At 49.5% G+C, this 13,753-nt stretch overlaps 2 protein-coding genes across 3 annotated transcripts in view; one reads left to right on the top strand and one right to left on the bottom strand.

Moving 5' to 3' along the window:
• TSG101 (tumor susceptibility 101) overlaps nucleotides 1-3,670 on the top strand; it is a 21,331-nt gene extending 17,661 nt beyond the window's left edge. The window contains exons 8-10 of the mRNA XM_018555300.1: nucleotides 1,138-1,340; nucleotides 2,367-2,606; nucleotides 3,566-3,670. Coding sequence (XP_018410802.1) covers nucleotides 1,138-1,340; nucleotides 2,367-2,606; nucleotides 3,566-3,655 — 533 coding nt within the window. The 3' untranslated portion in view covers nucleotides 3,656-3,670. The remainder of the gene's footprint in view (nucleotides 1-1,137; nucleotides 1,341-2,366; nucleotides 2,607-3,565) is intronic.
• Nucleotides 3,671-9,924: 6,254 nt separating this feature from the next.
• LOC108786089 (L-lactate dehydrogenase A chain) overlaps nucleotides 9,925-13,753 on the bottom strand; it is a 13,966-nt gene continuing 10,137 nt past the window's right edge. Inside the window, exons 4-7 of one of the 2 annotated variants that reach the window (XM_018555311.1) lie at nucleotides 13,158-13,331; nucleotides 11,483-11,600; nucleotides 11,020-11,143; nucleotides 9,925-10,160 (exon numbers count right to left, since the gene is read on the bottom strand). In XM_018555311.1, coding sequence (XP_018410813.1) covers nucleotides 9,996-10,160; nucleotides 11,020-11,143; nucleotides 11,483-11,600; nucleotides 13,158-13,331 — 581 coding nt within the window. In that variant the 3' untranslated portion in view covers nucleotides 9,925-9,995. The remainder of the gene's footprint in view (nucleotides 10,161-11,019; nucleotides 11,144-11,482; nucleotides 11,601-13,157; nucleotides 13,332-13,753) is intronic. The other variant, XM_018555319.1, reaches the window with a different exon arrangement.

Below are 13,753 nucleotides of genomic sequence, written 5' to 3'. Positions count from 1 at the left end.
CCCCCCCCCCCCCCCCCCTTAGGGGTGTATGGGTGCCTGCATGCAATTATACATAGCACCCGTCCTTCCCAGAAGCAGGTCTCTGCACGGCCGTACAGATGTGCACTCCTCTGTGAGTGAGCCCTTATGGTAGCCATACACGGCTCGAATTTTGCTCGTTCAGCCGCCGGACTAAGAGCTACAGCTCGCGGTATACTGAGACGCCGCAGCCGGAGCGGATCCTGACATGGATGTCGGGATCCACCCAGCTGCGTGACTGACAGCTGGCTCTGCCTATCTAGAGGCAGAGTCAGCTGTACCGGCCCCCTCCCCCGGTCGTTCCGCCAGTCAGCACTGGCGGATAGGAGCGGGGAGGAGGGAATCCAGCCCCTCCCCTGTCATGGCAGAGAGCCGTGACAGGATCGATAGGTGAGCGAACGCCGGTATGTGTTCCCTCACCTCCCGATCTACTGAGCCAACCTATGGCAGTCTCATTGTCACAGGTCGGCTAGAACTATGAGGAGGAGTGAAAAGCACTCACCTCATAGTTCTCCTTTAAGCAAACATCTAAGCTCAGAGGGGTTTCCTTTTCCTGGTGTGTACAATGTGAATATCTGTATCTGACTACGTTTCCATATAATATATATGTATATACAGTATATGACAACATAGATGTACAGTATATAGTGTAACCCTGGCAGTATATATAGTGTGGTAACCTCCCTCCCTCCCATCCTCCCTCGGCATGCTGGATGCATGGAGCTGTGCTAGTCTCACGTGGCTCCTGAGACCTTTGTGTACGTTCAGCTAATGATTAGATTTGGTGATACTCGGGGTGATTGATCTGTAGACGAGGAAAGTCCGGCGATGGTCTGTGTAATAATTAATATTTACACCCGGCTGTAAAACACACCTCGGTTTTATCTCGGATTAGATATATTGTCACACGTTACTCTTTCTTCCATCTGTGAGATTTATTTATTGAACGGCAAGTTAACTTTTATTTAATTCCTCCGCTCCCCGCAGTGCTGAGTGTTCAATATTAACATTCCTCCCTATATCAGCAACCCTCGCTGTGTCGCCCCTCCCGGCGCCATACAGGGCCGTACTCCCTTTAAGCATATGTGAACCCTAAGCCTTTTATCTGCCTCCCCGCAGGTCCTGCCAGGGACGGTACCATCGGCGAGGACACAATTCGAGCCTCCCTCATCTCAGCCGTTAGCGACAAGTTAAGATGGCGGATGAAGGAAGAGATGGATCGCGCTCAGGCGGAGCTGAACGCATTGAAACGCACAGAAGAAGATCTGAAGAAAGGACACCAGAAGCTGGAGGAGATGGTCACTCGGCTAGACCAGGAAGTGGTGAGGCAACTTCTCATAGTGATGGAATAAACACAAGGCGAGGTTATAAGAAGAGAGCCGGTGACATCACTGAGGCAGAGGCAGCCATTGCGTCATATGACTAGGGATGCACTGATACCAATTTATCCGTATCAAGTACCGATATTTTTTTTCCGGTACTCGCCGATACCGAGTACCGGTTCTGTGTGCCCCGATTATCAGGAAGTCAGGCGGCGGATCATGACCCGTTGCCGGCTTCCTGATTGCCTGTGAAGCCGGTGTTTTAGCGAAAGCACACTGGCTTCACTTGCCGAGGCTGCCAGGCTTTCTGACCAATCATGACGCTGGGCGGCAAGTCATGAGGTGGCCTCCCGGCTTCCTGATTGGCTAGGAAGACAGCTTCACTTCCTCCAAGGCAGCCTGGCTTCCTGACCAATCATTAAGCCGGGAGACGGGTCATTACGTGTCGCCCGGCTTCCTGATTAGTTAAGATGCAAGGCTGCCTAGCAATAAGTGAAGTTGGCTTCCTAGCCAATCAGGAAGCCAGGAGGCGGATCATAACCCACCTCCCGGCTTCCTGGTTGCCTGTGAAGCCGGTGTTCTAGTAAATGAACACTGGCTTCGCCCAGGCTTCCTGACCAATCATGAAGCTGGGCGGCCTCCCGGCTTCCTGATTGGCTAGGAACTCAGCTTCACTTGTTTCTAGGCAGCGTGACTTCCTGACCAATCAGGAAGCTGGGACAGAAAGGAAGCCGGCTCCATGCTCCCTTGGCACTGCCGGTCAGAGGGAGATCTGCCTCTGACCGGAAGTTCTGGTATTGGGGGTAAGTATCAAAGCATTTGGGCGAGTAAGAATATTTGCCTAAATACTCTGTATCGGTGCATCCCTAGATATGACCTATGACCTAATATACTGCAGATACGTGAACTATGTCCGAGTTGGGCTGGTCGATAAGTCCCGCTGTAAAATGCATTCTCATATAATAGATCTTCCTGCACAGGATCCAATGCTGACATCTCATGACTTTTTCTTGCATTGCCCACCAGACGGAAGTCGATAAAAACATTGAGAACCTGAGGAAGAAGGACGAGGAGCTGGGCGCGGTAGTGGAGAAAATGGAGAGCCAATCAGAATACAGAGACATTGACGAAGTCATTGTGCCAACCGCCCCCCTATACAAGCAGATCTTGAACCTGTACGCGGAGGAGAACGCCATCGAGGACACCATCTTCTATCTGGGGGAGGCTCTCCGGAGAGGCGTCATTGACTTGGATGTTTTCCTGAAGGTGGGTCACATGTTAAGATTTGCAGCGAGCTGCATCCATTGATAGACCATAAGCTGCATCCATTGATAGACCATAAGCTGCATCCATTGATAGACCATAAGCTGCATCCATTGATGGACCATAAGCTGCATCCATTGATGGACCATAGGCTGCATCCATTGATGGACCATAGGCTGCATCCATTGATGGACCATAGGCTGCATCCATTGATGGACCATAGGCTGCATCCATTGATGGACCATAGGCTGCATCCATTGATGGACCATAGGCTGCATCCATTGCTGCATCCATTGATGGACCATAGGCTGCATCCATTGATGGACCATAGGCTGCATCCATTGATGGACCATAGGCTGCATCCATTGATGGACCATAGGCTGCATCCATTGATGGACCATAGGCTGCATCCATTGATGGACCATAGACCTCAGATCAGTCAGAGGTGCATGTACTTCAGGCATCAGATCCATCCCATTGCATGTCATTCAGACCTTAAATTAGCCCCATTGCATGCACTTCAAACCTCAGATCAGCCCCAATGCATGCATTTCCCAGCTCAGACAAGTCGCAGTGCATGTGCTTTAGACCTCAAATCGGCTCATCCTCCCTGCTGATTGGAGAGCTCCAGTGCTGACTCAGCAGGGGGGGGGGTGCGTCAGACCTCTGAGGAGAGACCACCACTTCCACACTGAGAGCGAGGGTCCTTCTCTGCAGCATGCTGGCAGGGGACAGTCTTTTCTCCTCAGGTTGCAGCTGCCTCTAATGAAAGGGATGTGCCCGCCGCAGCATGGGATGCATTGGCAGACTAGCACACCGATCGCTTCATATATACGTCATTCTTCAGTGTCTGTAGATGTTTGGTCGGAGTTTCTCCTTTGGAATGTTTGTGTTCTAATCAATTTATTTGCTTTGCACTTTCACCTGAATGTATGAAAACAAAATGTTCATTTCCCTTCCAGCACGTCCGCCTGTTGTCCCGCAAGCAGTTCCAGCTCCGAGCGCTGATGCAGAAAGCCAGAAAGACAGCAGGGCTCAGCGACCTTTATTAACATGCGGTATCGCCATCCATATCATATTTTTATTGTTTCCTCATTTTTTCCGATCATTAGAGATTTAAGTTATTCTAACTGTAAAGAAACATTTTGTTTTCTTCCGACGAGGACGCCGTCTGGGATCCATGCACTTTGTATATGGTTTAGATTGAGCCCCTGGAGAGGGCTGAACGGTAGCAGGCAGTATTGGCGCTGTGACCGTACTCATGTGTCATCGGTCCGCCGCTTTCCTGCTTATCTATACACGGCACAGCTGCAGCCAATGATTCCATCTGATGTCCCCCGGGGGTGTCAGTGGCTCCCCCTAGTGTTAGAGGCAAACTCCTGCATGCAGCTCCTCGCTCAAGTGCTTGGGTTAGTGTAGCGTCCGATGCATGTGGAGAAAGAACATATCTGAATGTCATCATGCACATTGCAATCTGTACACTCATCATTAGATGTTTCAGCACCTATGTAGTGCAAGGGCCGGCCTGCATAGCCTAGGTAGGTCTTCACATTACATAGGTCTGGTATATCTAAAGTTCATTGTACAAGGAGTGTATGTTGTCCCTTAATAAAGTAATAATTGCATTTGCTTGCTCAGCATTACTTCCACGGAGACTTGCTCTTTGGTTTCAGAGTCGGGGTGAGAAGTCTGGTAAGAGCAATCAGTCACAGCAAAGATGCAACACATGGCTCCCTATGGTGTGAGCTACACAAGCAGTACGTCTTAGCTTATAATCCCGTATGAGTGCACACTGCTCCAAATGTGAGCGTTCAAAGTCCACCTTTTGCATAAAAATAGTAAATGCAGCAACACTGATCTCTGATGAGCAATTTGCATTTACTACCTCTTGGCACTGAAGTCTGCAGAGCATTACACCTTTCACTGTGTCTCGGGTGCAATGCACTGGCTCTATCAATGTCTTTCCCCCAGCTCCAGGTCCGCATATTATTATTATTATTATTATACAGGATTGATATAGCGCCAGCAGTTTGCGCAGCGCTTTACAATATAAGGAAGATATTACAATCACAATTCAAGACAAGATGGTAAGGAGGACACTGCCCCTGAGGGCTTACAATCTAAAAGGGAGGGGCCAGGGATACCTGAGGAGGGAGCTGTGTGGGGATGAATTGTATGAGAACGTGACGGTTCAGGGGTTAGGTTGAGGTGGGATCGGCTTCATTGAAGAGATGAGTCTTTATGTACATAGGTGCATATAGGTACCAACCTGCTGTTTTGGGGCTGGAGGAACTTGCGTCAGGACTACGGAGCAGAGGAGGAGAAGGGATCCCCAGAGCGCTCTGCATAGTCTCCCTGCTGTGGCGTCAGTTGGGAATTGTAATGATTTCCATTGAGTGAACCCGGACCGTGATGAAGCAGCTTTGTGGGCGGAGCCATGGTGACTTCAGATCATACAGGATGCTGCGAGATGATGCATCCTGCAGTTTAGGTAAAGGGGGGCAGTTTGGGGATGCTGTATGTGGCCATGCTTCGTGTTGAACCCTAAATAACATGAAACATTTAGCCTATAATGGCGATTACATTCTACCTGTACAGCTCACACCGCAGGGAGTCATGTGATTGATCTCTCTACTCATCCTGCTGATTTTTCAGTAGCAAGAACGAATCCCCTAAAAATGGCCGGTGTGCTCCTGCTTAGTTTACACAGCCGATCCATGGGAGTTCTGAGCGGGACACAGCCGATCCATGGGGGTTCTGAGCAGGACACAGCCGATCCATGGGGGTTCTGAGCGGGACACAGCCGATCCATGGGGAGGTTCTGAGCGGGACACAGCCAATCAATGGAGGTTCTGAGCGGGACACAGCCGATCCATGGGGGTTCTGAGCGGGACACAGCCGATCCATGGGGAGGTTCTGAGCGGGACACAGCCAATCAATGGAGGTTCTGAGCGGGACACAGCCGATCCATGGGGGTTCTGAGCGGGACACAGCCGATCCATGGGGAGGTTCTGAGCGGGACACAGCCAATCAATGGAGGTTCTGAGCGGGACACAGCCGATCCATGGGGGTTCTGAGCGGGACACAGCCGATCCATGGGGAGGTTCTGAGCGGGACACAGCCAATCAATGGAGGTTCTGAGCGGGACACAGCCGATCCATGGGGGTTCTGAGCGGGACACAGCCGATCCATGGGGAGGTTCTGAGCGGGACACAGCCAATCAATGGAGGTTCTGAGCGGGACACAGCCGATCCATGGGGGTTCTGAGCGGGACACAGCCGATCCATGGGGAGGTTCTGAGCGGGACACAGCCAATCAATGGAGGTTCTGAGCGGGACACAACCGATCCATGGGGGTTCTGAGCGGGACACAGCCGATCAATGGAGGTTCTGAGCAGGACACAGACTATCGATGGGGGGGTTCTGAGCAGGACACAGACGATCGATGGCGGGGTTCTGAGCGGGACACAGCCGATCCATGGGGGTTCTGAGCGGGACACAGCCGATCCATGGGGGGGTTTTGAGCGGGACACATCTGCCGACACGTTTGCTTGGAAAGATTCGGCCCCATTTGGGACAAGCTCTTGTGAAAAGGGGGAGGGGCTTGCACGCTGTGCTACAATAGTGCCTGCTACTACTACTATGTAGATGACTAGCTTTTTCAGTAACATTTTAGATTATTGCATAGAGGACCGACTAAACATAGGTCCGATTTGTACAAATAATATATTTTTTCTTTTATTTTCTCCTCGCGGGCTTTGCAGGGAAGGCTGTACTTTGTACCTGCTTGTAATTTAAGCATTTTTTTTTCCTCCCCATGTCTATATTTGTATGTGAAACGGCTGTACAGTGTAACCAGAAGCGACTTGCTGAACTGCCACAGCATAACATCCACTTGTATGTGAATAATTTGAATAATATGTATTATTAAATAAATACTAATTCTTTCTCACGTCTTGCTTTTGTTTTGAAGACATTGGCGCGGCTCCTCTACGGACCATTTCATGTGACTGATACTCAGCAGCTGCTAAAATATAAATATATATGATATCTTTCTATTTATCTGCAGTGTGAGATCATTTAAGGCCCCGCTAGTCTATGGAATGAGATTTGGTGATGTCACTGCTGCTCTCTGTTCTCCTTGCTGGAGAGTAAGATGCATCTGAGGACCTGCAGTGCAAGGATCCCCCTGCTTGATCCATTCTGTGCTCTCCCCCCCTCCCGCTCTCATCAAGGGGACAGTTTTAAAAGGAAAGTCCTACCTCACACAGTGCAGAACAAGACATGTTAGGTCAGTAATAGAGAAAAGATGAGCTGCGGAGAGACCACAGGCAATACTGCAGACTAGTCCTTTACACTCTGCTTGTCCTTTGTTGGGTATAGCTTCCAGAGTTCGGGTCATTTAAATGGCCCCCAAGAGTTACAGAAACCTGTGTCCAAGAATACTGACCCTGTGGGTAACTCGAATGGCTCGCCGCCTGGCTTCCTGGTTGTTTAGCTTCCCAACTCATCATCAGGGTCTTGTCCTGTATTAAAAAGGGGATGTATTGCAGGGTCTATAATTACAGGGGTACGGGTAATATACAGGGGTACGGGCAATATACATGTCTTTATTCAACCTCAAATACTATGTACTATATCAGGAAGCCCGTGGCGAGTCATTACACGGCGCCTGGCTTCCCTATTGGCCGGGAAGCCAGCTCCATGCCCCCTGGTGACGAGAACAGGTTTTCCCAACCCCCCATGTTTTTGGACAGTCGACATCCACCTTGACAAAGTCCATCACCAAGTGACGAGGGAGCATGGAGCCGGGCGCCATGTCATGACTCGCTGCCCAGTTTCCTTATACCGGAACCATGCATACGAGTTCTCACCCAAATTCTCAGTATTAGGTATTGGCGCATTCCTATTGTCCCGAGTTCTGATGAGTGGCGGGCACATTTCAAATCACACAGGAAACTCGGTCATCTTAATCGCCATGGGCTGTGTCAAGACAAAATGTTGATTGTTCAAAAATCAGTGCGTGGGGGGGCGTTTGTGAAAACAACCTGCTCCAATTAAAGTGTCTGTACAAATCATTGTGGGCGATACATTTCTTGGCTGACTGGCCAAAGATCTTGCCTCTGGTCTGGTTGGTTCTTTGGTGCAAAACGTTGTAGCTTTAAGCTACATTTGGGCTGTTAAAGGTTTTCCATTTCTTCTCCCACATGGGTCTCGTCAGTACACAGGCGGCAGAGGATTTGGTAAAGTGCTGGGCTGTGGAACCCGCATTTAAGAAGCTTCTGACTCGAATGGCTTTCAAGGAACATCTCCGGATCTACTCCGCTTACCATTAAGGATGCTACTGGTAAAGAGACTGCCCACATTCCTTCATGGAACACGCCACAAAGACTTCTTCTCTCTGCTAAGAAACATCCCGTTTGTTTTTCCACTCCCACACATCCATGTCCAGACCCTCTAAGCTTGGCTCCCAGTCCAGTTTCAAGGTCTGGGGCTTAAAGTCCATCAGATCCTCAAACACAACTTCAGCATAAATGTCCAGAGTGGGGGATGTTTATTTACATTTGTAGATATTTGGCCTGCTTGCATCTAGGACATCTGGGTGCAGGAGGTGGTCTTCAAGGGCTATAAGATATAGTTTTGCTCCCTGCCCATCCCTTGAAGCATGCTCCTAGCCTCCGCCCTTGCCTCGTAGCGGGCTCCTAGCCTCCGCCCTTGCCTCGTAGCGGGCTCCTAGCCTCCGCCCTTGCCTCGTAGCGGGCCCCGCCCTTGCCTCGCAGCGGGCCGATAGTATTTAACCATCTCTTGCTGAATGCTCGTAGTCTCCAATCTTCCCTTAGAGCCTGCTTATATTATAGTCTAACCTTTTGTAACACCTGACCATCTCCTGTTGTATCTCTGTAGGCAGTGACGACTTTCTGCAGCATTACATTTACTCAAAATTATGTGTGGCCCTTTGGTGATGTCAGGGGCCACACTGAAGGCACCTTATATATTGAGTAAGTTGACCACCCCAAATTTAAAATGCATCTTAAATTCAACAATAAAAGTAAAGAGCAGACGACACCAATCTTTTTTTTTTTAATTCAATTTATTTTTTATTAGTGCCAAAATCTTGTTGCCTCCGTTCTCCACTTTCCTGCCCATTACACATTCTGCACTGTGAACACAAGCCCTCTCCTTCCACCGGGAGCAAAGACAACATACATCAAGACACCAATATACAATATATATATTTATTTCTATAGATTCTTTTCCAATAGATTGATACTCTTTGGTGGGGGGGAAGGGGGATTCACCATGAGATGTCATGGAATCATTGATTTGCCCTGTAAACAATATCAAGTCGTGAATTCACTTAAATAAAAATAAATCCAACATTTCATTCTGCGAATATCTTTTTCTTGCGTTTAAAGTGCACCTGTTGCCCCGTAGCCAAGTCAGCATAAGCAGTCACCAGCTCTATTGATCTGGAAGCTTCCCTTAGTGCCCAATTACCACAACGCACAGCTCAATGTGTGGTGTGCGTTGGGGTCCCATTCATAGTCAATGGCTTCCAATGCAATGTACGATAACAGCCAACGCATTGTAGTACACCATTAATAAAAGGGTCATGTGTGGGGGTTTGTTCGTTGCTGTGCATGGGCAGCCCATGCTTAATGCCATGCATGGTAAACATGCAACTTAAATGTGCAGCAACACACTGCAATGGGATTAAAAAGTGTTCATCTGCCCTATAAATTGGGTTTAAACGGAAGTCACCTTCCTGCCAAAAAAAAAAAACATGGCGGCTCTTATGTATTCAGGTTGATGGGGACACTGAAGGCGTGCTGTTACATATGGGTTCTAGCTATTAATATGCCAAATCCTCATTGATCTAGTTTTACACAAGACCAAATAGGTGACAGGTGCACTTTAAACTTGATGCACTCATTAGGGAGTGACACTGCTATGCAGGCCAATGGCTTATAGAAGGGTACCCGGGGCCCACATGCATTTAAGCTGGTATGTACACAACATTGGGGGGCCAAGAATTTGGTGATGGCGTCAGGTTACCAAAGTATCCGATTGGTCTGAATTTAGAACAAAATGGCTCCCACCTGCTACTGGCGGGCGACAGTGCACTCAATACGCGAGCTTGTTCCGTCTGGCTTCGGAGGACATATACGTGATGCGTCAATGAGGATTGCGTTTCTAAAACATACGTTAAACCTTACTGCAACCACGCAGCCCAGTTTATCCAACCGGCACAGCTGCCATGACAGCGGCAAGGGTGCCCGTCAGCGAGATCACGAATACAGGAAATTACGACACGAGGGGGTTTGACCTATTCGAAAAGTGCAACGTAAAAACACGTGGAGAAGACAACGGACGCGCGCGGACATTAAACGGCTTAAAACTGCAGCTCCTTCTGGATGCCCCAGAGCGTGTCGGCGCTCTTTTTAAGGCGGTCCTCCTCGTCCTTCTTCAGCAGCATGATGACCACGTCGGTGATGCCCTGACTGCTGAGGACGGACGGCACGCTGAGGAAGACTTCATCGTTGACGCCGTACATTCCCTGCAAGAGGAAAGAAGGCGATCAGTAAAAAAAACAAAAACATATTACAGGGGGAGCTTGTTTTTCAAATGGTCCGTCCTATGAGACCGCTACTCCTATGTCAGTGCCATATATAGCACTTTGCAGCCTTGGGGCTCATGCATATGGGTGATGACTGCAGTTTTGTACCCAGGGCCCATTTTAAAGCACAGCTGAACCTGGAGTATAAATCGGCTTCAAAACAAAAAGGTGTGCAAAGCCTTACGGTTCCATCTTTATAAAGCAGCCACAGCCTAGGTAGGAAAGCCTGTCCCCTGCCAGCATGCTACAGAGAAGGATCCTTGCTCCCTGTTGGGAAGCAGTGGTTTCATGTGCCCACTGGTGAGTCAGACTCGCTAATCAGCAAAGCCAATGCTCCATGCTGACTCAGAGGGCTGGTTCCGCATAGAGAACAAAGTTTCTTCCCTTCAGCATGCTGGCAGGGGACAGGCTTTCCTATTCCGGCTGTGGCTTCCGTTCCTTCTACAGCATGCTGGCAGGGGACAGGCTTTCCTACTCAGGCTGTGGCTTCCGTTCCTTCTACAGCATGCTGGCAGGGGACAGGCTTTCCTACTCAGGCTGTGGCTTCGGTTCCTTCTACAGCATGCTGGCAGGGGACAGGCTTTCCTACTCAGGCTGTGGCTGCTTTATAAAGGAAACAAACATGAAGACTTTGGACACTTATTTTGATGCCCCACAAATGTATTTTGGTAAATTAAACTGAAAGTTCAGTTGGGGGTTGGACTTGTCTAAAGGGAGCCTTTTGACTCCTTATTGCTCCCTCCATGCCCATATACTGTACATCCCGAGTGGACCGAGGTACAGCCATGAGAGTACCTACCTTAATCATTGTGGAAATGGGGTGCACACGTCTGAGATTCTTCAGTATGGTTTCAGCCAGATCTGCCACGGAGAGGCCGATGGCCCAGGAAGTGTAACCCTTTAGCTTGATCACCTCGTAGGCACTGCAAACAAAGAGGAAAACAGAATATATTAATATTACCCCGTCTGGCCCAGTTCTTGATCTTGTCCTATGTACTCTTAAAGTGGACCTGTCATTACAAAACACCTAAAATCAGTGGGGCACAGGGCAGCATTAACAACTCAGGGTATGTTAAATAAAAATAAACCCTCCTGACTGTCGTTCCCGAGCTCCCCCATGTGACCTAAAGCCTAGGCAAGGCCTTAGGTCACATGACATGGTCTCTGGCCTAACAGGAGCCCTGCGGTTGTCCACGCCAAAAGACTGCAGATGTGGGATGTGGCCCTATTCCCATCATCCGTGTGACATGACTCGTACATACCTGTCCACCACTTGCTTGTGAACTTCCTTCCAGTTCTCTTTATCAGATTCTGCGCCCATGTCTGGGTTGAGGGACTTCAGGGACACTCCGGCCACATTCACCCCACTCCATACGGGCACTGCGGAAGAGCAAAGATCACCAGAGTTATTACAGAAGAAAGCACTCCGGGGGGAGGGAGGGAGGGGGGAAGGTTGAAGCTAAACTCCAGGCAGACCGATGAGCTCATCTCTCCATCACTCTGATCTCCTCTCCTATCTGCATGTCCCTTGTTAGTACTGCAGCACACCTGGTTGCATCCTTGTGCTGCTTCTTTCTCCCCAAATCTGAGCTCTGCTCGCAGAGCCTGCAAGAGTCAAGTTCAGGTACTTCAGGGTGACACCCACTTTCTGCAGCAGACTTAGAGACGCAGTGGTGTCACCTCCCTGCCCGCATGCTGCTGATTTTAGCCAATCAGGTGTACTGAAATTGAGCAGAGCTGGTGACCGATCATTTGTGTTGCTGCTTCTTCTAAAATCAGCAGCACGCAGGCACGGAGGTGACACCACTTTCTGCAGCAGAATTAAAGAATGCCGTGGTGTCACCTCCCTGCCTGCTGCTGATTTTAGAAGCAGCAACACAAATGATCGGTCACCAGCTCTGCTCACTGTCAGCACATGTGCATGCAGTACACCTGATTGGCTGCTAGTGTTGCCCCTCCCTCTCCCAGTGCTGCTATACAGGTGATGACAGAAGGCCAGTATAAAGAAAGATTCAGGTTGTTATGTTAGCTGCATGCATCACATACATTAAAGGGATACACAACTGCGGTGGCTGGTGTTATTTTGTATATCGGTCTGCAGTTCAGATTGATTCAACTCCTTAATGCCGCCATGGAAGCACGGTGGTGGACACTATGCCATGCTACCACATGCATGCTTTCTGCCAACGTCGCTGTGCTAGGTTCAATCAGTGCCCCCAGCATTGTGTGAACACCACGTTGTCACCGGCAGCTTCCGGTCAACTAGCAATGATCACAAATAGCCTCCCAATCACAGTGATCAGGACACCCATGTTACAATCTCTTAAAGGGCCGGCTCCCACCGACAGGAAGGGGTTAAGAGTGCCGTGCAAACTTCATTAGGCCAAAAGCAGCAGTCCAGCCCGTAGAATATTGCACAAGCAGATTCCCTGGACCGCAGCCAGTGGAATATGGACCTCTGATCTACAGTAACTCATCCGTCATGAAGGTTAATATGTAACCGTCAGTTGCATCTGCTAGTAGAATCAGTCCGCGGGGATTATTGCAGCGGGGGAAGGATAAAGGAAATACCTTTCCCCCAAAAAAATGCTAATCCAGGCTCCTTTATGGCCCCGTGTCTAAGGGCCCAGGACCCAGACATGTAATGACTGGTTCTCTTTTCCTGAATCTAACTCGCTTCTCTTTACATTGACTTATTCAACATTCCGAACGTCTTCCATCCACGCCGGGTGTGCGATTCAGCCGGTCTGAAGAGCCACATTCAGCGCAGCGACTGCCTTACAGTAATGTGACCTTTCCGGGCCCCTGAGGGTGAAGGCCGCAGCGTCTGACCTACTTGTGTTACACCGGTGACCTTTCCGAGCGGATATATTTGGAAGGGATCTTGGGTTACTTAAGGTTCCGCCTAAATATCTATATACTCTCTATGGGACTCACCGCTGGAGTCTCCGTGTTCACCGATGACCCAGCCGTGGCAGCTCAGTGGGCTGATACCCAACTTCTCGGACATGAGGTAGCGGAAACGGGCCGAGTCCAGGTTGCAGCCGCTGCCGATGACCCGGTTCTTGGGGAAGCCGCTGATTTTCCAGGCCACGTAGGTCAAAATGTCCACTGGGGAAAAAAAAAAAGGAGGGAAAAGGATCTGAAATTAGTTTATATTACATTGTGAATTCTATCACACACATGGCGTGAGGGTCACGGGGGACTCAAATAACATTCAGAGATGTGCATGCATCCCTTGAGCTCTTGGGATGAGCACTCGGTCCAAACCTGAGCTCTTCCGAACACAGAAGTGCCAAAGGCCACCCGCCCAATTCCCAGGCCTGCAGCTGCACATAAAAAAATGCTTGTGCGGACATCACTGACCTTATATGGTCACACAGCCATATAAGGTCAATGTTGGTGACCAAATATAGCCATATAAGGTCAATGATGTCACTGCATCCGGCCCTTTTGCTTATGTGCAGCTGCAGACAGGGAATTCCCCAGCTGCAGCTGATTGGGCAAGAGCAGAAGTAGCTTTCTTGCATGTG

This window comes from Nanorana parkeri, unplaced genomic scaffold, assembly GCF_000935625.1.
Source record: "Nanorana parkeri isolate BGI_ZX_2015 unplaced genomic scaffold, ASM93562v1 scaffold10, whole genome shotgun sequence".
Taxonomy (NCBI): domain Eukaryota; kingdom Metazoa; phylum Chordata; class Amphibia; order Anura; family Dicroglossidae; genus Nanorana; species Nanorana parkeri.
This window is presented reverse-complemented; position numbering and strand designations above follow the sequence as displayed.